This window comes from Telopea speciosissima, chromosome 9, assembly GCF_018873765.1.
Source record: "Telopea speciosissima isolate NSW1024214 ecotype Mountain lineage chromosome 9, Tspe_v1, whole genome shotgun sequence".
In the NCBI taxonomy this organism is placed as follows: Eukaryota; Viridiplantae; Streptophyta; class Magnoliopsida; order Proteales; family Proteaceae; genus Telopea; species Telopea speciosissima.
The window spans coordinates 5,524,737-5,550,715 of record NC_057924.1 but is presented as its reverse complement, the minus strand read 5'-3'; the positions used below and the strand labels follow the sequence as shown (position 1 = coordinate 5,550,715).

General features: G+C 37.4%; 1 protein-coding gene across 4 annotated transcripts; it reads right to left on the bottom strand.

Annotated features, from left to right (window-relative positions):
• Nucleotides 1-809: 809 nt before the first annotated feature.
• LOC122639850 (abnormal spindle-like microcephaly-associated protein homolog) lies at nucleotides 810-21,824 on the bottom strand. 4 transcript variants are annotated; one of them, XM_043832851.1, is made up of 23 exons: nucleotides 21,136-21,824; nucleotides 19,194-19,662; nucleotides 18,992-19,077; nucleotides 17,960-18,073; nucleotides 17,675-17,863; nucleotides 16,947-17,012; nucleotides 16,616-16,660; nucleotides 9,871-9,993; nucleotides 9,666-9,782; nucleotides 9,471-9,578; nucleotides 9,255-9,384; nucleotides 7,713-7,859; nucleotides 6,703-6,879; nucleotides 6,455-6,612; nucleotides 6,010-6,360; nucleotides 5,652-5,829; nucleotides 5,308-5,549; nucleotides 3,582-3,771; nucleotides 2,532-2,757; nucleotides 2,276-2,431; nucleotides 1,962-2,086; nucleotides 1,021-1,023; nucleotides 810-820 (listed from the first exon to the last, which is right to left on the bottom strand). In XM_043832851.1, exons 1-21 carry the CDS (start codon nucleotides 21,805-21,807, stop codon nucleotides 1,999-2,001), a joined length of 4,032 nt encoding a protein of 1,343 aa, XP_043688786.1. In that variant the 5' UTR covers nucleotides 21,808-21,824; the 3' UTR covers nucleotides 810-820; nucleotides 1,021-1,023; nucleotides 1,962-1,998. The 4 variants fall into 4 exon arrangements, 3 of the variants coding, with proteins under 3 accessions (XP_043688786.1, XP_043688788.1, XP_043688787.1); XM_043832853.1 differs by having other exon boundaries at nucleotides 5,308-5,450; XM_043832852.1 differs by having other exon boundaries at nucleotides 6,467-6,612.
• Between the last annotated feature and the right edge of the window lie 4,155 nt (nucleotides 21,825-25,979).

The following is a 25,979-nucleotide window of genomic DNA, read 5'->3' as shown; positions in this document are numbered from 1 at the left end:
AAAACGCAGCTTGGTTACATGACCTGTGCCAACACGAGGGCCAATGAGAGTGCATGACCATGCATCTAAGATGACGATGGGGTTTTCATTTAGCTACCCCGTGTCAAGGCATAGAGGCTCACAACTAAACAACGTTCTTTTGCCCATAAAATAAATTGGGCGTAAAGAATTGTAGGTGGCTTTTCAAGTCTGTCGTTAAATTCCAAGGCTCAACGTTAATCAAAAAGGACACCAACTACGTAGACATTAAAAAAATGAGTAAATTACACGTCACCCCTTGGTTTTTCAATGAAACTCAAATCACCCCCTGTATTAGACCCCAATATGACAAATTAGTTCTTACCGTTAGTTTTATACTGTTAAGTGATGATATCAACTAGTTAAATAAATAAATTCCTAAACTACTCTTGACCAGTGTTTTATGCTGCTAAGTGATAATTTAATTCTAATGTTTTAGTACAAGGGTAAAATAATCCTTTCACACCAATAACTAACAGCAGATCATTACTGTAGAAGGAGACAGATAAGTATTTTCAAAAACTAAAAGGTGATTTGAGTTTCATTTGAAAACCAGTGGGTGACGTGTAATTTACCCTAAAAAAAACACCAACAACAAATGCACTTTGAAGGTATTTTTTGAATATTCATAAATAAAGGGAGTTATAAAGAGTAATGATTGGTCCATTTCTACTGCACAAAAAGATTATATTTTGCAATTAGAAGATCGAACCTTAGTCCAGTAGTAATGAACTTTTCTCCCTGCTCAATTATTGTTTTGTAACAAGGATTTCATAGCTCATCCTTTAGGCAGATTTTCAACCTCTCAAGTGCAACCCAGTGCACCACACTTGGCATCTTTATATCCTTTGTTGGGTGGACAGTTGGATTCTTAAGTGTGATGCATTGGGCAGTATACCGCCCTTGAGAGGATAAATTTCTTCATTTAAGCCAAGTAAATCCAAGAACCATGTAAGAGATGTTCCAGCACACATGATATTCAAGAATGGTGCCCATCAAAACCAACTCTGACTAAGCGAGATGAATGTAAATATTTTATGAGGGAGAGTTCTCTGAGCACGCAGGATAGGAAGCAAACTAATGGAATACAACAAAACAATCTCAACCATAGGAGGGCAGCAAGTTATTTCATGTGAGGAGGTGAGAGACAGACACAACGGGGTTAGCATACCCTACCCTAAGGGCTTAGAGAACCTTTTATCCCACTAATTTTACAAGGGAGAGATTCTCTGAGCTAGCAGCATAGGGGAAGGCACAAAGGGCAATAAACTAATGAAGTACTTTCATGCGAGGAAGACAGAAAAAGAGAAAGACAGTGCCAGCATACCCTCCTCTAGCAGTTAAGAGAACCTTTTCCCATTTTGTAAGAGGGTTCTCTAAGCAAGAGGCATAGGGGGCACACTAACAAGGAGCGACGAAACGATTTCAGACATAAGGGGGACCTATCATGATATGGAGCTCAGATCTTGCCAAGATGAGCACAATGCCTCAACCCTAACCCAGTTTCTGAACCTAGCCTGGACCAGTCTGAATATCCCACCAAACCCCAGAAAATGAGAAAGCAACCTTAGCCTTAATCCCTCCATCCCCATTCCCAAATAAAAATCACAACAAAAATTAGACAAATTTCTTTCCTTTCCTCCAAGTTTCATCCAAACAGACGGAGCTATAATAAATACTACAGCATCAATTTAGACTGTCCTAGAATGCATTTTCCAAAATCAACCAATTGTAATGATTGTTTGGACCTCATATATCTGTTATCAAATTTTGGTTTCAATCTATTCTATACCAGGCTACAGGCCCACTTACACAAACTTAGGGCTGGTTAGACTTTGAGTTCTCAGATTCTAGAGAAGGATTTTCTGCATATTCGACCACAAATTTCCACTATCATGCTGCAGATGTATCACTTTCAGTATTCTGAAAGAAAAAAAATCTACAAACAAGGATTTCAAGGAATGGAATGGTTAAGATTTCTTAACAAGCTCCAATCAATTTCAAGAGCGCTTCAGCCTCTCTCAACCTTCGCTCAGTGCTCTCTCTTAAAGCCAGAGGGCGGGCAGTCCTACATCAGTAAAAGAGTGTTCATCAATTGAATGCATAAGCAAGAGAAGGTACTTTTTTTTTGGCCGAATGGCATTAACTCTACTCAGGTTTCACACATGACGAGGATTTCTTACAACCAAAAGAAAAAGAATAGCATGATGAGAGTGTATGAACAAAAGAAAAACAGAATCCTTCTCCATAGCCTGACCTCTTCTCATTACTTGCTTTCCTCTTGAGATCCTCAGCAAGGCTATATAGCCTCTTTAAGAGAGCAGGGAGTCTGTGTACAGCATCTAAGCTATTCTGTGTTGAACACAATTTCTTTAAAAGCTCAGAGGCAATGAAATATCCTTCCTCCTTGTTCCTACAGAAAAGATTGAAGTGACAAAAGGGACAAAAATCAATGAATGAAAATTATAGCCAGATCCATGGGTATGCGACAAAGATTTAACAGATGAACTAACCTCAGCACCACGAATAGGAATGTTTCCACAGATCCATGGGTATCAATTAGCACTTCAGCTAAATGGGGGTAGTGGGCAAGGTTTCTGAGTGTGGAAAGCGCATACTTTAGAACCTCTTGATCAGGGATGCTACGGCTAACCGAACGAATCAGCTTCAATAGTGTGCCAATTGCACCAGCAGCTACAAGCTTCTCACAACATTTCTGAGAATGTTTTGTAGCCACATCTGCACCCAAAAAATGGGGTGGAGGCACAAAAAACATATTCATATATGCAAATTAAGCACAACAAGAGGAACACACTGCAGTTATTACTTCTTAAAATGAGTGTTGAAAAATCTACACATATCATATAGGAAGTGTAAGACATGATATATAACACCATATTTTAAGTGTACCCTGATTCATAAAGTAAATATAAATTTGAAAGAATTACAAATTTAATTAATCAGTAGAATGTTTTGAAACATCACATGACATATGGGGTTCCCTTGCTGCTGTTACAAAAATGCCAAACATCTGCACAAGCAACATTCAATTCTAGTTCTAAACATGGAGTCAGTGTTCTGTAAGTATCAGCTGATAAACAAAATAAGCACATAGCAATAAATGTAAACAAATAGTATGTTAGAAAATAAAATTTGTGAATTTCTATCATATTATTAGTATAATTTCACTATTTCTTAAGAGAAAAAAATAAAAATAATATTTTAGTTCTATCATTGTTCTTTAGCAAAAAATAAATTATGATTTTAGTTTTATTATTGTTCTTTAATAAATAAAAATATTTATGAGTTCTGCCTGTCCAATATGACAAATAAATGAGTAATTAAAAGAGCATCCCAGTAAGCAAGGTTCCCGCTACTGCAGGGTCTGGGAGGGGCAAATGTACGCAGCCTTACCCCCAGCTTCGTAGGAAAGGTTGTTTCCAAAATAAATGAGTAATTATTTGACAAAATCTGAGCAAGTAGTTTAGATAGGTGAACAAAACAATGTAACAGAAACAATTTCCCTTCTCTAAAAAAATTTGTTACCAAGAGGGAGATATTACCTAGAGTTGCACAAGTATGAAGAATGCTGCTGATACTTCTCATGTTCAATAGTTCTGAAAGTGCAGTTACGAGTCTATTTATAAGACGCATGCTATCATCTACATTTGCAACAGAATTCTGCACTCTGATCCGCAAATCCTGTAACTGCTCTTTCGATTCTTTCCGTGCAAGGTATCCTTTCCAATATGACTGCCAAACTAAAGAGGTTAAGCCGAGCAGTTTAAAAACAAATGAACTTCATGTTACTACAAAGTTCATAGACCATAGAAACCAGTTTACAGTTATATTTCATTTTTACAACTAGAATATTAAGTTGAAGGGCCACAGAAAGCAATATCTTATTTTTATTTTATTACATTTAAATCATGATTGAGAGATGAAAGTACATCAAAATTTGTGGTTCATCCAATCCCACAGAAATACAAATAGCAGCTTCAGTGTTGTGAAGGTCAAACAAGCTAGTCTTACATATCTGAGTTCATAGGATAAGTACAAATATACATCATATGTGACTGATAACTGAGCTTATTGGGCAAGGCTGTACCCAACAAGTTAAATGTTAGTAGTTGCTAGCTAAACTTCTTATTCACACTATAATTTCACTTCTCGAATGCACCACATGCATTTCCAGTCTCACGAAGTTGAAGTAATTTGATTACATGGTCTTCTAAAATCTCAATGTTCCATAGTCTAATTTGGATGTTTAGTTTATTACTCCCATCAATTCAAAGTTTGTCAGTTATCATATCTTCCACACTATAATTTTCAGTTCACTATATCAGTATCAGACAATTGATGCCATTGTGAAGTTAGGAAATCTGTAGCAACAGACCCAAAATAACCTATTATAGCTATGGAAGATTGGAAGACAATAGTAAGAGGGAAGATATGGAAGATTGAGTATTTAACTACAAAGAAATCACTTTCATGTATATGAAACAAAGTGACAAAACGCTGAAACCAATCCAACGGGAAGAAATTTGATACATCCCATCTCAATCTCAGCCCTAGGCCGGGACCACACCGGTTCTCTCTGTTGACCCCTTTGGTCCACTTGCAGGTGACGGCACTCGCAGGACCGCTCGACGATTTCTTGATGCAACACATCCCATCTCAGTCGGTTCAAAATGACTTGAAGAGTTGAAGTTAGCATTAATTAAACTAAACTTCACCAAAGAATGCCAAGCTGGAGGAGATCATCCAAAAACATTAGCATAATGCAGAGTTCTTTCACAGCATGCATGGAAAGCTCCAGTAGAGTGAATAACACCTATTATTAACCACTATTGACGTTAAACAGCTGTAGTTTTATTATTTTCAACTGTTATTGAATATGCAATCTTATTTTAAAGGGAAAAGGAATGCTAACCAGTCCCGCTGGAGCCACGCCTAGATACATAATCGCCTAACCACCTTGGAAATGACCGCCTTGCCCCACAGGATTTCCGCTTTTTTGTGGGGGCAAGGCGGTCATTTCCAAGGTGGTTACTGTGTCTAGGCATTGGAGTCACGCCTAGAGCGCAACCGATTAGCGTTCTTAAACCCTATTTTAAATTATCTAACTGCATTTGTTGGGTTCAATTATTTATGGCATTAGAAAGCACCGACAATAGAATTTCTTGTATTCAGACAAATCTAAGGATGGTCACAACACAGTACAGATTGTAATATTGATCCAATATCCCAAAACAGCATATATTAAAATGACTTATCTCGAAGTCATACTTGGATCACAACAACACGATTCCACTCCCTTCTAGCTACTCGTTTAGCAAGCCATCGACGAACATGTGACTGAATAAGAATTGCGGCCCTTCTTCTGGATTTCATCAATAAAACATTCTTCCACCACCTTTGCAATTTCAGAACTGAATTTAACAAAACTTTCAATTCAGGGCTTAGGATGGTGTCTCTTGAGATCTCGTCCATGCAAGTATGATGCATAACCAAGTGAAGACAAGAAGCACCTACATTAAATTAGCTTTAGAGTACCGCAACCAACCATGCAAAAAGGACCCATTCAAAGTAATAAACCAGCATCAAATTGAAAGAGAAAATTCCTCACACACCTACAAGCCTCCGTCGATCAACCTGCCCTCTGACAAACCGTTGAATTTCAATGGCTGCATGCCTGTAACTCTGAAAAGTCTTCCAGCATCTTAGGCATTGGAGACCATTCTGGATCTTTATTATAGCATTCTTTTGGTTTAGAAAATATTTCCTCACCAACCAACCACGCCAATGACTCTGGATTTGTTGCAGCAAACAATACCACCAAATATATGAACCTCTTTTGTCACTGTTAATCAAGTTATTTTAGGGAAGAATTCTCTCTCAAACAAAATTAAGTAGAGAGTACAAAAATACTACTGCCTAGGAAGTCAGCTCAACAAAGAACGTAGCAGAAACTCTTCAGAGAAAACTCACTTGGATCACAACAATTCGATGCCTCAGTTTATTAGCTTCTCTCCGAGCAACCCATCCACGAATATGGGACTGAATTATGATTGCTGACCTAATTTTAAGTTTACATTGTTGAAACACCAGCCGACATTTTAGATACCGAATCATACTCTGGATCTCTATTGTTGCTCTCCTCTGACACAAAAATTTGCTTCTCATGAACCAACCCCGCCAATGACTCTGAATTTTGGTTGCAGCAATGCATTGGTTCGAGAAAGAGGTATGCACAGTAAGTTCTCTCCAAGAAACCTGAATATTACCCTCGGCATTAATTTGGAGGTCCTTGACTACCAACTTGCCACCTATCAGCTTATTCTGTCATTGAACCAAGTTATTAAATTTAGACCGTGCTCAAACAGGAATTATGACAACATAATAATGGTAACAGTGGGAATGGCAGAGCCATAACCACAAAACTGACCATGCTTTTACTGTGATGTCTTCGCTTCATCCAAATCCTTGCTGCTTGCTGAATAAGCAACGTGGACTTTCTCAACCTGATAAAGCTATATCTGTCAACTAAAAACTTAAAATACCTCAGAAATGTGTGCGAATGTTGCTGCCATCCTGTATAGGAAACTCAAAGGATCATGCATGTGAAAATCTAATTAATAAGCAAAGAAACAAGTTTTGGAACAATTACAGTTTGTCATATACCAAAAGGCTGCTGTTCAATGATGGAGGAACTGGCTTTCTTCAAGGTTCCCATCTGCTTCACCACTAGCCAAGCCCGAATACCACTTTGCAGCAAGGAAGCTGCAGACTTTGTTTTCAAAAACTTGTGGCGTTCAATCAATCCTCTGAAACAAGACTGTATGACTTTCGCAGCCCTTTCTGGGAGAATTCATAAAGGCCAACTCAATAGTAAAAGAATGTCAATTGCAAAAGTTTCTTGCATACTATTACATGTTTTCCTTTTAAAAAAACAGAGTGGAAAATGGAACCCTAATTCTATGAAGCATTGTTAGAAGCTCTCACTTGATTCAGACACCAAAAGAGCAAAAATTATGAGATAGCAGTTGTTACAAGAGGCTAAAGAATGAAGAAAAAGAAGGAAAAGTGGAAAAGGAGAAGGACATCTAATTTTTGGCCAGGCCGATTTGGATGGAACAAAGGAACATATTTCAAAATAGAAATAGCAAAGAACAGATATGGCTCACTGAGTATCCATAGTTTGGTTCTCAGCCTTTCCAATAAACCAACAAACATTCATCAAGCTTTTGAATGAATTTATTGCAAAGCTGGGAAACAAAGGTTTCCTAGAAAGATCAATTAGAGGAATATTTACATCAGTTACCATTGTTGCTGAGAGGGGAAAAGAAAAGGTATAGTTCAGGCATGGTGATCAATGGTCCCAATGTTCCAGCCACCAGTCCAACCACATAAAAAATGGAGTGAAAAAAAAAAAAAGGAAAAGGAAAAGGAAACTGGGTCTTGAGAGGTCTTTCAGGCTGGCACCCAATTACCCAAGCGATTGGACTGCTGCACCAAAAACCTTCAAAAACCCATTGCAATTAAAGATGTCAAGAAAAGTTTCATTAGGACATGGTGACCTAGAACAATGGTTTCAAGCACAAAGAATCGCAGAAACCAACATAACATATTTTAGCACATCAACTATTTCAATTGGATAACTCTGAAAAACAGAGACATTTCATACAGATTACCTCTTTGAATTTCAGAGTACTGTCTGTTGGTCACATCATCCACAAGGCACTGTACAGAAGAGGCAGCTGGTTTATGTACACAGCTGTTGTTTTGGTTAGCCATATCTTCCCACCAAGCTTGGATGGCTCTAAAATTTTTCACAGCATCTGCTTTGACAAACACATGGAAGAATTAGACAATTCCAAGAACCTCAGTATAGTTTAATGCACATAAATCCTCACCAAAACAAAATCACACATCACTATCAGAATTTTCTACATAGAAATCATTGAATAACCCAGTAAAATTATTATGGTATATTAATCTTTGGTTTCAGAACCAGGGTTCCCAAAAAGTCAGGTCTTGCAGATTTCTAGGATTGAATTCGAAATCAGGGGGAGTGCAACCCGCAGATATCATGAATTGCATTCAAAATAGTGAAAACATTATCTCAACTACTATTTAGTTGGTGACTAATCCTTTTCCAATGCTCCAATCCTGTATGGTACCACATCCCGTTACTGTGTCATTTGACTTTCCATAATCTAACCCAACTCTCAGTGGAACCCCTAAGTTCATATAAAAGCATTTGTTTATGAAACTATCCTTTCCAGTTACACGCATTTTGTTAATGGAGCGTTTCATTTTCACCAAATTTTGGGTGATAATAAAGCATTGCTAGTCTTAATCTTATACTATTTCACTCCAATTCATAAGTAAATCACACAGCACACCATGAGCAAGACTCCATCCATTCTACTTTAATTCTATCACTTAAAACCACTACTTGTGAATACAACCCATTCTAGGGAACTAGATTTTTGCTTGTTCAATAAACTATAGTGGAAGGTAAAAACAAGATATTAAAGGAAATTAAAAACCTTCTCTATGACATTGGTCAAGATAATCAAATAACTTGAATCACTATACTGATAAAATATACACCATATAAAGTAGCAGAAATGAAACTACAACATCACACATCTATGTCACTTCAATTATTCAATAATTTAAGAAAGCACGTGAACTTTATCCGAGTGGCATGTGTTAAGATATGTACCGTAGGGGGGTATTATTGTCAAACCCCTGCAGTAAAATGTTTAATTGTCATTGACCATAACAAGGGGAGTGTCCCTATCGTGGCATCTGTTAGGTGTTAGAGTTAGTCTTATGTTTAATTGTTTTCTAGTTGTTATTGCTAAGGTTTATTAGACTTCTACTACCGCAAGGACTGTAGAGTCTTCTAGTCCTTGCGGTGTTCTAATAGATAACTTATATATACAATTTGAGGGGACTGCCGATAGCCATTGACTACTACTCTCTTTTTCTGTAGTTTTTCTTATTCTTCCTCTATTTTTCTTTTCTTCTCTCTCTCCTTTAATGTAATAACTGGTTTTAGTTTCTGATATTGGATCTCACTCTCTGTCCCCTCTTCACAGAAAATGGAGAGAGAAATTGATGGATTCATCGGATACTGACAGGACTCGAACCTGCAGCTTCCTCACAGCTTTAAAAATATAAAATGAAGTTCCTACAAAAGTAAACAACGGGAAAATCTTTACCTCTGTATTCATCTGTTCCATTTTCTTCCGCCAGCTTTTCAGAATTCAGGAAACACTTCTCAAGACTTAAACGCTTCTTGTGTGTACTTTGACAATTGCACCCCAAGAGTTTATGAAGATTCAACATATCCTAGAAAGAGGGGGGGGCATGTGTTAATAACAATTTCCTCGACTAAAAACCTCAAAACATCACTTATCACACAACTTCAAAATTACCATGTTCTTTCTGTCAATCAATTGAGACGAAAGGAATACCAACAAAACCATCACACTACGTTCACTACAGGGACCATTATTTTCAAGTATGTCACTCGTTTGCAACACCTGTAAATGATCAATAAGACATATAACACCACATCAAGTATTAATTATGGAATATATTCATATACTAGTAACTTATAGAGGCCTTACCTCGGGAAAGTTTCCCAAGATTGATGTTAGCTTCTGAGATAAAATAAAGTTTTGAATTGTATCTATCTTATCGGTAGATGACAAAATAGAATCTTCATAATTGACATCTTGAATCCCCTGTTAATAAATGGAACAACTGAAAATTAGAAACCAAAAGTAAGAATGTTATATGAAACAGATCATACAAACGACATTACAGTTTCACCTTATGAAAACAAGACTGATTAAGTTCTTTACGGAAGTAGTGATCAATCAAGCACCAAATGGCTTTACCATCAACCAAAGATTCAAAACTGTTAACTTTGACATCATACTTTTGACAGATGACCTGCAATGGTCATGGTAACATACATTTACTGCCATAAGCAAACATTTACTAACTAGACAAGGTAGACAAAAAACACATATGAACAATTACAGAATAATATTTATAATGAAAATAAGCAATGGAAAAGAGTTATAATAACAAAACACTACTATATCCTCCAGTTTTTTATTATTTAGTCAGTGACTTCCTCCTTATCAACAAACTAATAAGTGCATCTATCTGTATGAAAATAAATTTAAACACACAAAGAAAATTTCTAAATTTGCATCGTAGGACAGAAAATTCAACTTTTACTATCCCACAAAACTGTTGGTTATGGGGTTTTTCTAGGTCTCAATTTGTTTGTCCATTACAATATCGTATGCTTTAAATTTTTCTGACTTGCCGATACCATTTGTTGTAATATGGGTACAAGGGAATAGTTGTCCAGTGGGGTTTATCTTCTGTCACCCTAAGGGTATAATTGTAACTTGTACTTCATAGTCTCATTATAAATAAAGAGGGCTTGTGTCTCATTGACATAAGTTCAATTCCCCAAATATTCCATCATTGTATCAGAGCAAAGGAGAATCGACTTTGGGATTCGAGCCTCCATGCCCATGAAACCCTAGCCCTGCCGCCGCCCCTCTCTCTCGCGCCTCTAGCTTCACCGCCATTACCCACCACCGCCCTTCCCTCTCTCTCTCGGCCCCTCGGTTTGGCTCAACCACCGCAACCCTTCCTTCCTCCTTTCTCTCTCTCTTGGCCTTTTCTACCGCCAACACCATCGCCTCTCCTTCTCTGCTCTTCTTACTGCCAAACACCACCGCCTCCAGCCGTCGGCGTCTTCTCTTCTTTCCACCTTGTTTCCTCCTTCATTTCTCCCCTGGTGGTGATTTTTCCCCAAGGGATCTTTCTAACCCATGAACTAAAATCTCCCTTTTTGTTCTTTTCGAGATCTTTATGTGGTAAGTGTTTGGCCATTGTTTCCCATCTCTTCTTGTGATCAACAATCATTTCGGATGAGTCAACTACATCTACCGAACAAGGAAGGAGTATTCCTACAGCGTGAACTCGACTTCCCTTCATTCCCTATGAACTCCGTGAAACTTGATGAGAGTAACTACTTTATGTAGTCTAGATCCTGCTCTCTCGCTATGGGTTCCTGTGGTCTTTTTGGCCATCTAACAGGGGCCTCGGTGAAGCCTACTACTGCTAGTCCTACTCAAATTAAGTGGGAGACTGATGAATGCTTGGTCATGTCCTATCTTCTCAAAATCTCAACTCAATTGATCCTACTATTGCCCAAGGTTATCTCCTTCTTGATTCTGCTGCAACCATCTGGAAGGTTGCCAAGGAAACATATTCCTAAGTTGGCAATGATGCACAGTACTATGAACTCAGGCGGAAAATTCACAACATGCAACAAAAGGATCCCTCTCTATCCCAATATTATTTTGCTCTGAGAGGTCTATGGCAAACTTTGGTCTTCTATGGGAGATTTACTGTGACATGTGATACTGACATTGTTACCTTTCGCAAGTGGGAAGATAAACTCCGAGTCTATGATTTTTTGTCTAGTTTGAATATGGAGTTTGATCAGATCCGGGCACATGTTCTTAATCGGGATCCACTTCCTACTCTCGAGCAGGCCTATGCTATTGTTGCTTCTGAGGAGAATCGTCGTACTACTATGGTTCATCCTGTACCCATGGAAAGATCTGCCCATTACACAAGTACTCGCCTTCCTTCCCATGGAGTCTCTTCCCAAGGAAATCCTGCACATGGGACTGATAGTCCTAGTTCTGAGAAAGCTCTTGTGAAGTGCGATTACCGTGGGAAGGAGCGTCATACCAAAGATAGATGTCGGAAACTTCATGGACGTCCTCCTTTTCGTGGACATGGCTACAGTCGTTTGAATGGTGTTGTTGCCCATCACACTGTTGTTGATGATTCCGCCACTGATGCAACTCTCTCTTCAAACGAGCTTCACCACCGACATTGTTTGATGTCCAGGATTGAGACCGCAGCCTTCTGAGCCCTTTGCTTCTCCTTCCTCCTTAGATATCTCTTTCTGCGGCTAGTGTGCCTCAGTTCGAGTCCGTCCAATGGATAATCGACTTAGGGACCACTAACCATATGACTGGGTCATATTCCCATTATTTTCAATATTCTCCATTATCAAGTAACAGTAGAGTTCGTGTTGCCGATGGTTCCCTTTCCTCTATTTTTAGCAAAGGGTCCATCAAATGTTCCTCTATTTTATCCCTTTCCTTGGTGTTGCATGTCCCTAGTTTTTCTACTAACCTTTTGTCTATTAGTAGTCTCACAAGGGATTTAAATTGCAAAATAACTTTCTTCCCTTCTCATTGTCTTTTTTAAGGACCTATAAACGGGAAGTACAATTGGCTATGGTAGGATGGATGGTGGCATGTATTTGCTTGAGAGCTCTTCATCAACCTTGTCCATTGTTGCTTCTATCCCTTGATCCCCAACAGTTGCTTTATCAGATCTTCACACATGGCATCGTCGGTTGGGTCATCCCCCCTCAGGGACATTATCTAGACTTTTTTCGAATTTAGTTAAATAGTACAATTTGAATGTTTTATTTGTAATGCTTACACCTTAGCAAAGCCGACTAGACATACTTATCCTATTTCTGATAATCGAAGTTTGGTTCCTTTTGATGTGGTTCATTCTGATGTGTGGGGCTCTGCCCGATGTATGGCTACTTCTGGTTTTAGATGGTTTGTCATATTTATTGATTGCTTTAGTTACACTACTTGGATTTATCTGCTTCACCAGAAGAGCGATGTGTTTCATTGTTTTTAGTCTTTCCATAAGATGGTGCAAACTCAATTTGATGCCAAGATTAAGATCCTTCACACAGATAATGGCAAGGAGTACATGGTTGGTGCCTTTCAATCCTACTTATGTGATCATGGGATAATCCACCAGACTAGCTGTGTTGACACTCCTGCTCAGAATGGGGGTACTTGAGCGTAAGATTCGTCAATTGATGGAAGTGGCTCGCTCTCTTATGTTTTCCATGAATGTCCCTTAGCGTTTTTAAGGTGATGCAGTGCTTTTGGCAACATTTCTTATTAATTGTATGGCCTCCCATGTGTTGGATAACCACTGCCCACTTGACCTTCTCATGGATTCTTCAGCCTTTACTGTTGCCCCTAAAGATTTTGGTTGTGTCGCATTTGCAGAAAATCACCATGTGCATGGCAAGTTTGACCGCAAGGGTCTTCGGTGCATATTTTTGGGGTACTCTGCCACACAGAAGGGATAAAAGTGTTATCACCCTCCTTCACATAAATTGTTTGTCACCATGGATGTGGTGTTTCAAGAAACTGTTCCATTTTATTCCTCTCCAACACTTCTTCAGGGGGAGACTAATCCAAGGGAAGAGGTGCCTTTACTAGTTGTCTCTATGGAGATGTCTTTAGAGGATGAAGAACTTGAGGATGGTGTAGAACTTGAAGATGGTGCAACAGGACAAGAACAGCAGCCCCAGTCCATAGTTCAAGGGGAGCAGCCTTCAGATCCATCGGTTCAAGGGGAACCTCAGCCTCAATTACAATCCCCTCTTAAGGTGTTTGTTCACTCTCAAAAAAATAAGATAAATACCAGGCCCACCACTGGTCCACTATCTCTCCCAACCAATCGGTCTTGCCGGCTCCAAGTCCTACAGATGTTCTCATGACTGGTGAGTCTCTTCCTTCTAGTGATCCTATGTTAAATTTACCCATTACAATTCAAAAACCCAGTAGGATGTGTACCCAACATCCCATTTCCAATGCTGTGTCCCATGATGCTCTTTCTCCTACATTTCAAGCTTTTGTTTCCTCATTGTTGTTTGTGTCCATTCTTAACACTTGGCAGGACTAGCTAACTCACAATAGAAAGATGCAAGAATGAAGACATGAGAACCCTTAACAAAAATAACACGTGGGATTTAGTGCAGCTTCCTTCTGGAAAGAGAGTTGTCAGATGTAAATGGGTATTTGCAGTTAAGCATAAAGCTGATGGAACTGTGGAGAGATACAAAACAAGGCTGGTTGCCAGGGGATTCACCCAGACATATGGGATTGACTACCAGGAAACCTCCACACCAGTAGCCAAGATGAATACAATTCGGGTTATTCTCTCCTATATCATAAATCAAGGATAGGATCTTCAACAGTTAGATGTAAAAAAATGCAGTTTTGTATGGAGAACTTGAGGAAGAGATGTACATGTATATTCCAGTTGAATTTGCATCCCAAGAAACTCATGGGAAAGTTTGCAAACTTAACCAAGCTTTATATGGTTTGAAGCAGTCTCCAAGGACCTGGTTTGGTAGATTCCATAAAGCTATGGTCTCCATTGGTTATAAGCTAAGTAATGCAAACCATACCTTGTTCATAAAAAGACAGCTGACCATATTACCATTTTGATCGTTTATGTGGGTGACATAGTCATCACTGGGAGTAGCGTTGAAGAGATCACTTCCTTGAAGAAGTTCCTAGGATACCCTTGATCTCTTGTCAAATACAGGTATGCCCGGGTGTAAGCCAGTTGACACTCCCGTTGAGCCTAATTCTCATCTCAGAAATAAAGATGGTGAGACTGTGGACAAGGGTAGCTACCACAGGTTAGTTGGAAGACTCATCTATTTATCTCATACTTGACCAGATATTGCCTTTTGTTGTCAACATGGTTAGTCAGTACATGCACAACCCTTACTTATCTCACTTGGACGATGTGTATCAAATCTTGAGATATCTAAAGGCTGCGCCTAGAAAGGGTATCCTCATGTCCTACACAGATGCTAATTGGGCTGGCTGTCCAAATGATAGGAGGTCTACATCTGGTTACTGAACCTATGTTGGTGGTAACCTTGTCACCCGGCGTAGCAAGAAATTGGCAATTGTGGCTCGATCAAGTGCAGATGCTGAATTTCGGGCCATAGCCCATGGTATATGTGAGTCTGGCTTAGGGGGTTGCTTCAGGATCTTGGAATCTTTGTTGGGGTGCCCATGCGTCGGTACTCTGACAGCAAATCCGCAATCAATATTGCTCACAACCCAGTTCAGCATTATAGAACTAAACATGTGGAGATTGATCACCACTGTATCGAGGAAAAGCTTGAACAAGGTGTGATACGTATTCCTTTTGTCCCATCTGATAGTCAGTTAGCTGATGTATTTACTAAGGGTTTAAGTACCAAGAGTTTTGTTTCTATTGTTAGCAAGTTGGGCATGATAGATATCTATGCACCAACTTGAGGGGGATGTTGTAATATGGGTACAAGGGTATATTTGTCTAGTGGGTCTATATTGTGTCGCCCTAAGGGTATAATTGTAACTTGTACTTTTTTTTTTTAGTTAAGTAACTTGTACTTCATAGTCTTATTATAAATAAAGAGGGCTTGTGTCTCATTGACATAAGTTCAATTCCCCAAATATTCCATCGCTATTCTTAACATGTTTAATGTATTAAAAAGGAAGAGAGGAAGGAGAAATTAATGTTGTAGTAGTAAATCTATAAAGACTAATTTAACGTGATTTTCTTATTGACACCCGTCAAGGTGTCAAATAATTTGTAACCTTAATTTTTTTGGCCTATTAACATAACATGCAATTTTTTCCAATGAGGGTAAACATTGTCATTTCATATATATACTCAAAAAAAGTGCATGACAATGACACCTTTTGATAATGACATAATTATATATCACTTTCAAATTATTTTGAAAACCCTTTTATACACTTAGCTTAAAAAACTTTTGGAAATAAGACAAGGGGCAATTAAAAGGTGTCAAGTTCTAAATACACCTATAGAGGTGTCATTCAGACACTCCATATTGAAAATGTTTAAATAATTAATGCAATAACAAACTCTCTTTAAAAAGCAAAAATTTTCAAACTTGCTAAACTGATTGATGGGACACAAGCTATTCTCCATGTACCTCTAAATGGTGCAGAATCTGTTCCCATACACTTATTAGTAGATCCATTGAACTGCCTAACTTCCGCTCACCTATATCTAAAAGAATTTCAGGTAATAGTTGTTATATTTTGCACAATAAACGGACCACACATTGTTAAGAGAGTATAGAGCTACCCAGTGCACGAGGCTCCCGCTACTGCAGGATCTGGGAGGGTCAAATGTACGTATCCTTACCCTGCTTCACAGGAGAGGCTGTTTCCATGTGAACCTGCAACCAACAGGTTGCAATAGCGCAACTTAACCATTGCGACAAGGCTTGCCCACCTTAGAGAGTAAACTAAAACAAATTCTAAATAAATTTGTAATTTGAGAGAGGGGAGGGGAGAGAGAGGAATTAAGTTTTAACTAGGGAAGCATGCTCTGTGATACAACACTTCTTTTTCTTTTTTTATTGGGGGGGGTGTTCTTAGCATTAGAAAGTGTGTCCCAATATTTATTAAATAACAGTAGTGCAATTCTAAGCACATAAGATTATGTTACAGTTTCAAAACATGTGCAAATTTCCATGAACATAAAGTTGAATAGAACACCCTTAAGATGAGTATAATACAAATCTTACTCCGTGGCTTGCCAAATTGCAAGAGAGAGTATTTGGCAAAGAGGCCAAGCAAATTTAAAGCAATTACTTACACACAGCTAATACCTGTATCCACTCCAGAAGCATTTCCATCAGGTTGTTTGAATGGTCCTATCAAACAAAAAAGAAAAATTAGAACAAAAGAGTAATAACTAATAACATGCCAAGCTGAAATTATGGGAAATAACTGCTATGAGACTCAAGGTGGGTGGAATAATTATCTAGCAAACAAATATAGGAAGTTCAAAGATTAAAATCAATCATACTTGTAAGCTCCCTGGTTCATATTCAAACAAGAAAATTAAGCTCAAATAACTTTAGTTTGTTGATATGCATATATCTTTGTAATGAATCTAAGAAACAGAAAATGCCTTGCACTTCAAAAATAAAGACATACCGTATTAGCTCCCTTGACTTTATATATTTCTTCAATCAACAGTGTCTTCTTGATTAACAGTGGTAACTGCAGGGTTATATGACATTAATCAGTCTGGTGCAATTTCAAGCCAAACCAAGTACAAGAATATCATAAACCATGCTTTCCATACTGTTCTACCTGAGTTCTCATAACTTACAAACAGCATCAAAAAGCATTTCAGTGCGTGACATTTTGTGTACAAAATAAATATAAATAATTAATGATGCAAAGATGCAATCAGTTTAGCATCAACATAACTCTGAACCTCAGTCAACAGTTCCCAGAACAAACAAATGAGTAGGTGCCCCTGGGTAGAACAGTGGAATTTACAACAATTAGAACTGAAAAGAAATGATAGAAATAAGCAAGGGGCTATAAATCCCAAAAGATCCTAAGCCATAAGGAAACTTGCTCATAATTGGCATATCCAAATGCATGTAGGGAAGGGTGAAATTTTTTAACCTGACAAACAACCCTCCTGTTTCCCACTGAGAATTCTCCATGCATTGGGTTGGGCAATGCCAAAAAATCTAATACTAAGCCGGGATCAGTTCAGGCAACCCCTGAACTCACCCAACCCATTCCACACTTAATGAGGGATGATTTTGGAGACTAAGAAACCATCAAATCACATTACAGCAGCATATTGTCCCAAATAGTGTGGAGCCATATCTCATACTTCAAAGAATTTGAGAAATAGAACAGACCTGTAAGTGAACAAAGATGTTCCAAAGCATCGAAAGGGTAAGCTCCTTGTCTCCATTAGCAACATCTTCTGCTACAATCATCCCTCTATCTTCATCATATAATGGCACACCTGCCTGCTTAAGATGCTGCATGGCTAACCCACAATTTGAAAGATTCTTCTTTCTAGTGTCTGAAGGAACTGCCATTTTCTGACCATGGGCTAAACCATCAAAATCCCTAACCACGTAAAAGGAACCTAGTAGGAGCAATTGACAAGAAATTGTTTTTCTTTACAAGAAGCTGACCATGAGAATTGATGCATCACATTGCAAGAGTTGAATGGCTCTACAAAGCCGGATACCATCCTGAAGATCTTCAAATAACTCTTTTACAGTGAAATCGTACTCCAGGATTGGATGCTGCAGCATAAGTTAAGTATTATTTATTTGCTCAATTAACCATTTAAAATGCATATCAGCATGTACAATATTTGATTCAACTCCACATCATGAAGCACTTCAGAATAAGGGTATCAATTGGCCTGGTGCGGTGCGGTTTACATTAATCAAAACCGAACCAGATAGGAATCAGCCAAAATCAAAATCATTTTGTATTCAATCCGGTTTTACTGTTTTCTATTCGGTTTTTGTTATCCGGTTTACATGCGGTTTGTAGTACCGGTTTTGAAAAAGAAAGAGGAAGCCAACCCAAATTTGATAGGGTATTTTAGCCCCTAGAAGATGGCATTTAGTTGTTATAATCTTTCTTATCTGAAAAAGGAAAGATATAGACAATCGCATATTTACCCACCTTTCATGGTTACACTACTTGCATGTTACATTACACGTTTTCCTCTGTTCTACACTGCTAGGGGAGTCTATGGCCACTCAATCCAACCATTAATGTAATAATAATGTTTAATGTGTATGCGAGTTTGGAATAGGATACCTACATTCTTATTTAGATATTTATCTCCTTACAGAAACCACCAACTTACCTCACCCATCACTGCAAAAATTGTTAAAGTCGTAAGAACCTTGTAGTTTGTACTACTGGACCAAAAGTATATATGTTCATCCGGTGCAAACAGTTCTTATTCAGTTTTCCGGTTATGAACTGAATCACACCGGATAGAGAACCTATGATATCAAAATCGGATCATTTCTTTGTGGTCCGATTGGTTCAATCGAAAACGGTATGGTGCGGTTCGGGTTCCATTTTGACACCCTTAGTTAAGAAGCCACTAGGCAAATATTAAGATAAAAAACTAAACCAAGACAACAATACAAGAAGAAGAGGGAACATAGCACAAGACAACAATAGCATGGCCACTTCACCTGTTGGTAATGGACTTTGTATCCAAGGATCACCAGATGCGCAAGAAGGTTGCCTTCTCCATGCATTACCTCCGATGATAAGAAATCTAAATTATTATATAGCAAGATAAGGGGAAAGAATCAACCCTTAATTAATATGACATGAAGAAGAAACGAAACAATTATTATTCATATATCAATACAAAAGGAAAAGTTATATTACCACGTATAACTTGTTGACTTGATTTAATATTAGACTGAGAAACAAATAACAGTGGAGACCCTCCATCAGTCCCATCAATGCCATAAATTATTGGAAGACTGCTTTGAGATTTAGCTCTGTCAAGTATAAGAACAAGCAACAAAAATCTCTTCAATAAGACATTTCCCAGAGCCTCAAAGTAACCTGGTCTGTATAGACCCTCAACCAACTTGTTATAAGCATAAGCTTTTGCAAGACCCGCATGAGAAAAAAATTGCTTCTCTACCACCATCTTTAAGAATAGAACTTCTTGATCAGAATTGACACCTCCAGTGGGCAGCAATGAGTCACCACCAAAAATAATGAACAATCCAATACGAAGCCAAATTGGACTGTAACCCATAAGGATTCGTGTGGCCTTCTCCTTCATTCCTACATCCGTTACCATTGGGCAGTGTGCTTTCATCTTCAACCTCCCTTCATCAATATTCTGAAACAGAAGACACAACATAGATTAAAATACTGAAACAATTCAATACATACATACATAAACATCCATAGAAAGTCTGTGGACCCTCCCAGAAGATCACTTTTTTCTGAAAATGTGTGCTAGACCGCAGTAACTGGATATTGATGTTTCTTCCAATGGGACCATGTATAATACAATTAACCCAATATAAAGGAATGTTCAATAAGGTAAAAAATACCTTATAACAAATGGGTTTTCAGGGGGCCAACTTTATTTTGTAGCACATAATCGATTACCACCAATACCAACTAATTAGAAACTTATTGGGAAAACATCTTAAAAGCCCATCAATATGGTAAAATATCTTAAAAACCACATCAATAAAGTAATTATATCAAAGACCTCAATCCTCAATTTTTATATCCATGAAACCCATAACAGATGAAAATCTATCATATAGCCCTACATAAAACATCTTAGATGTTGGATTTGTAGAAAGACAAAAGTCACCCATGAATCACAATCAAAGGGTTAGAAATACCCTTGAAAGTCTAGCTCATATGCCTTCTTATAATTTTTTTATTTTTTTTTGTTAATATAGCATGTTATTGACAAAAAATTCCAAATCTCTCATTTAAAGAGGCATTATCATGAGGTTTTTTTTCATTTTATATTCTTTAATGTATGAGACAGAATTTAACTTTGGAGGGTTGACATACATACAAAATAGAGACAGAAATTTTTTTTTTTTTTTAAGGATTCTCGTTCTAAGGGGTTTTTAAGATATATTTCCAAAAAATTTCAAGAAATTAGTGTACTTGATAATTATTGGAAACCATTTCTATTGACGATAGCAGTAAGTAAGAAAAGCAAAAGCAAAGTACAATAAAAGGTAGGGCTGCAGTAATCTCATCCATTCCCTTCTCATTTGATAATGTTTCATCGCAAATCGTAGCTAGTACAAAGGGCTGACTAAATCCTTGCCGATGCAAGATGGTTAAATACCTCCAATAAATGATAACTAACAAAAGTCTCACATGGTTAGTAGTTATTAGAGGAACTACTCATGTGATGCTCATTGAGAAAAGAATAAAAGGTTTATCAAAATAATTTCTTCAAGGTAACTGGAACATAAAAGGAATTGCGGATAGAGAGAAGAGTTGAGAATCCCTAACAAATTCAACAATGACCAGTCTGTTCCAATACTGTATATGGAAAACTTGACCTCATTTAGGGCAACAGCTTATGGCAAGCGAAAGTTCCCCAAAGTCTTACTTCTTTTTACTTGTTTAAGTGAGATTAGCAATTTATGTTATTGTTTATTTTAGCAGAAATTAGAGAAAGACCATAAAAAGTGCAACGGTCTTTTTGTATTTTCAATCTAAAATACACACCAGTAAAGCTGTTTCCCAGATCATTAGGCCGAAATTTGGACAACAACGTTTATAGTGAACAAATTATAATCCATGAGATGTGTGGAGACTGAATTCTGACCTTTGCTACTTGACTCATCACAGAAAGCACCTCCTTGCAGCTCCCCGAACTCAGGTAGGCTCTCATACGCTGCGTCAAATCTTCAAAGCTGCAAACTTCCCGCAAAGAAACCTCAAGCGATGAAAATGCCGGCAATGACCAGGACGGCTCCGCGTCATCAAGATGTACAGTCTGCCAAGAGTTATCCCTCTGGCGCTTTGGGATCCTCCAGGCTCCATCGACCCCAACCTCAACTCCTGGCCAACTGTCCCTCTTACCGTTAGCAAACACAGTCCTCGCATTTTCCAATCGATCTGCTCCATTCAAAGCGGTAATATCACATCCACAAGCTTTAGGATTCTCAAAGAGGAAATTGAGCCATGCAGTTAGTGATTTGGCAAGAGACTTCAGAGATTTCTCTTTACGGATTTGGGCCTTCCGAGAGGATTGAGATTGTTCAAGCTCAAAGGCTTTAAACTTACGAGCAGCTTTTGAACGAGAGGATGGAGCAATTGAAGAGCGGCGACGGAAAGCAGAGGATGAAGAAGATGGGGTTTGTTTAGGTGCAGTGAATAGAGGAAATGGGGAGTGTGAAGTAGGTTTTTGGAATGAATGCTTAGGGGTTCTGAAATTGGAGATGTCTCTGAGGAGCGTGGAAGGATTTGGGGATGGTTGCTCTTGCTCTCCATCCATTCTTTCTAGTCCTTACCGTCCCTGTCTCCCTCTCTGTCAGACAATTTACTCTTTTAGCGTGAGATCTGAAGAATATAAAGCGAGATGGAGATTTGAATTTAAAGAAGAGAGAAGCGGGAACGTCGAGACAGACTCCGGCTACTTTGGTGAGTTGTCGCAACTTGGAAGTCCGAGTCCGAGCTCGTATGGGTAGTAACTGGAGATCGGATTCGGATGAGTGGATCGGCTCATTTAGATTGGAATCGGTCGATTCACGCTTAAAACCCTATAATTTATGCGTTTTTTGATTTAAGGACTGAATCTAAGGTTTTTGGGACCAATTCTGATCTGAACGACAGGGATCATTACCATTTTTTAAAACCTTGGCCACAAGTCGGATGGTGCAAGTCTGAGTTCATATAAGTGGTATATCGAACACCATCCACATGATTATCGACTGATTGCTTTTATATTTCAACCCATAAGATCCACGGTTTTTTAAATCAAACGATTTGTGTCGATATTGACTGTGTCCCGATACTGATACATGTTCTCATTCTTGTATCGGTGGAATGGCTCTTATTATGGCTAAATCTGTTTAGAATTTTTATTTTTTTTTATTGAATTTGAGTAGAAAACCACTCGATTTGGCCCCGATACATCTGAGTTATCGGTATCAATATCAGTACAATGTCAGTATTGGCCGGCATTGATATTGTAACTAATCACAATAGTCTTTATTATTAAGAAAGATATACATGTTTGTTTTTTTTTTGTATAAAAAGGAGCTTATAATATATCAATATGTTATAAAGATTACATTTTGAGGTACCTCTTACCTCCAGCATCATTCTGTATAAAAGTAGAAAGAGCCAAAAGAAGAGAGTCTATACATAAGAAAATCTCCATGGGGGAGTCCACCAAAGACGCCAAGCAATCGACATAACCATTAATTTCACGAACTTGATGCGCAAAAGAACAATTGGGGAAGGAATCACGAAACCGCCAAATATCCTCAATCAGCCATTTAACACTCCATGAGATGTGAAAGGATCCCACAATCATCTGAATAGCCATCAAAGAGTCCGACCGAACCTAAACATGAGATAGGTTGCGTGATTTGGCATGTTATATTTATTGCCCACGCAAATAGGATGCAACAAATACAATGTTCCTGAATTTTTTTTAATTAAAGTAAGTTTGTTTTCACATAAATAAAATAAAAAAAAAAAAACCCCAAGATACCTTTGTTAGAATTGTCATTATCCTGAAATGTATGTAGGCATTGCTAGTGCAAAACTATTGTAGCACAAACACCCCTATAAAACTCGTTTACAAACAAAAATTGGTTGTAAATGTCTATGAGACAATAAATTTAAAAATAAAAAACAATTTTCCTTTAGTATTAGGGGAGAGAGAATCTCCACTTCACTGGCGGTGTGATCCTATTATTGTACTCCCATGATGTCATTAACTCTCATCCTTTAATTATGATGTTAAAAATATATTTTTTTTATGCTAATCAAAGGGTTTAGATATCTATGATTAGGAGATTATCTTTTCAGGATGGGTGAAGATAAAATAGACAAAAAATAAAAAGACATGTGCGACCCTTATATTCCAATAAGAGATATGTCATTGGGATATTCATGAAAAGGTGCAATTTAACGTCACCAAAGTGGTGAATTAAAAAGTTACAACTTTCTAACTACCCCAATAAAATAAAATAATTTAAAAAAATTAAAACTTATTTAATGTTGTCATAGCCTCTATTGGATCCATGTAGCCGACCCTATTTAGTTGGAATAAGATTATGATTGTGGTAATGCATTATTTATGTGAATGACAAAATTTACCTTCATTGAAAAAAGAAACATGTTATACTAAATTGACAAAAAAAAAAAAAAAAAAAGATATGGCATTTTTTCTCAGCACTTTGATTACGACAAGAGTAATTGTATGGCAAATCCATATAAATTTTCCCATCTTTTTTCCTTGCGGTAATTGTATCATTTTCCTATCTTGTATAATAGTAAATGAGTGAATGAGAAGAGACACGTTGCCCATTGAGCCCCAAGACCATGGACGGTATTATAAAGATGTTCAAATTTATTTGTTGTAGCCCTACATGGTTGGGATAATTTGACTTATTGTTAATTGAAATTGCAATTCCATCAAACTATTATATATACATTGTATATTTTCTCCAATTTATTTAATGGTTCATTTTGGTGTTGCAATTATTCCGTGACTTTACAGATTCACAACAAATGAATATTAACCATCCATTTCAAGGATTTCTATTATATCATCGATTTTTTAGTGTTTGAAATTGCCAAAAAAAAAAAATGTCAGTTTCTTGTTTACCAAATTTTTTATTTTTTGATACTTTATTTCTTCTCCTTTAGCATCGTCAAATAAACTTTACGGTAAAGCAATCTCAGGCTATGTTTTGTATGTATTCTCAACATATTCTAGGTCTAGAACACATTCTAAAGCAATATACCTTTTTCGTTACTCCAAGATTTATTTGACCCAAGATCTATTTTGATAATGTATAACAAACAGGACCTTAATGATCTTCATCTTTAATAATGCAAACAACTTAACTTACCAGAATACCAGGTACAACAAAAGGGCATAGTTTAGGAGGGGGGGGGGAACTTAAAATATTTGATATATAAATTATATTATAAGATCACACCATGATTTAAGGTGTGAAATGTTTGTCATATAAAAAAACAATAGCAAAAAACACTTCAATATTCCACGAATTTCTATACCATCATATAATAATTCACTATAAAATATTATTCAAATTTATAACTCAAAAAACCATTGAAAATTTTTATGAAACAAAAGACTTAAACCTTAGAACCTTATGCCTTTGATTATGAAATTTTTTTGTATGACTCTTACAATGATAACTCATATCTTGAACAGTGAAATTGAACTCCAAGAATCCACTACGTGATGATGTTGTCGAGAGCAATAAAGGGAGATAGACCAACAGAGAAGCGAATTGAGAGAATCATCACAAGATTGGAACATTTCATCGTAGATAAGATTATAAGATAGAGAAGGAAATAAACAATATGTTAGGAGAGTTTCCTTCATAGAGAGCAACTTGTTGTCACCAAAATGGTGAATTGAAAAGTTATAATTTTCTTTTGATTTATTTTTATATAGGGGCAAAAAATGTTTTAAAATATTTGAAACTGATTTATTATAATGTCATTATTGAAGTTACACATTTTCCAAATAGACATGTAAAATGATAGGGTTTAACCTCATTGAAAGGAAAAAAAAAGTGTGACATGTCTATAGATGGGATCCACATCGTCTATTTACATGGGCTGTACTTCCACCACTTCTCAGTGTGCCATCTGTCTTTATGAGCATCCAACGGCCTGTATTGTATTAATTCAAAATTTTTTGAAAATCTGATGAGACCCTCTTTGAAGCGGTTTAAACCCTTAAACCAAGCCCATTAACCGAACCAAATTTCATTCAAACCAAACCCACTTCTAATCGAACCATTTTCATCCAAACTAAACCCAGCTCCGTTTCACTCATCCCCATTTCATTTGAACGAAAAGCCCTAAAAGTTGCAGAACCTCTCCATCGCTCCATCGATCCATAGCTCAATGTTGTTCATATGCATCTTGTCTATGGCACCGTCTCAGACTATTGAAAACCCAAAGAGATGATGATGATTCAAGCTCTGTAGAGCCTCTTCCATTTCTCCATAGCCTCGTTCCTTCTCCTCTTCTTCCGAAAAATCAGTGCTAATCGGGTTTCAAACTCAGAGCTCAGCTTCTTCCTGCTGCAAGCTGCTGGACTCGTAAAAAATGTAAGTCTCATTCAAACTTGGGGGTTTCTAATCAGATGCTCGTGGTTGTTCTAGAAAATGTCTCCTCCATGATTACAGTGATAGTCTTCTTGAAAATTTCATCAATTTATATTCTGACTGGTTTATTGATTCCTCAAGGGAAGGGTACGGGATTATTGGTTTCTGTACAACTCTTTTAATTGCTATTTCTAGGCTTCTGATGCTCAAGATGATTTGTTTGGCTATAACCTTTCGCCTTTTATTAATTAGATGTATTTATTTTCGATGGTACTGTTGTAAGAGATTCAATTAGGATACCAAAATTATTCTCACGGTGACTATCGAGAAGAACGTTTTCTAG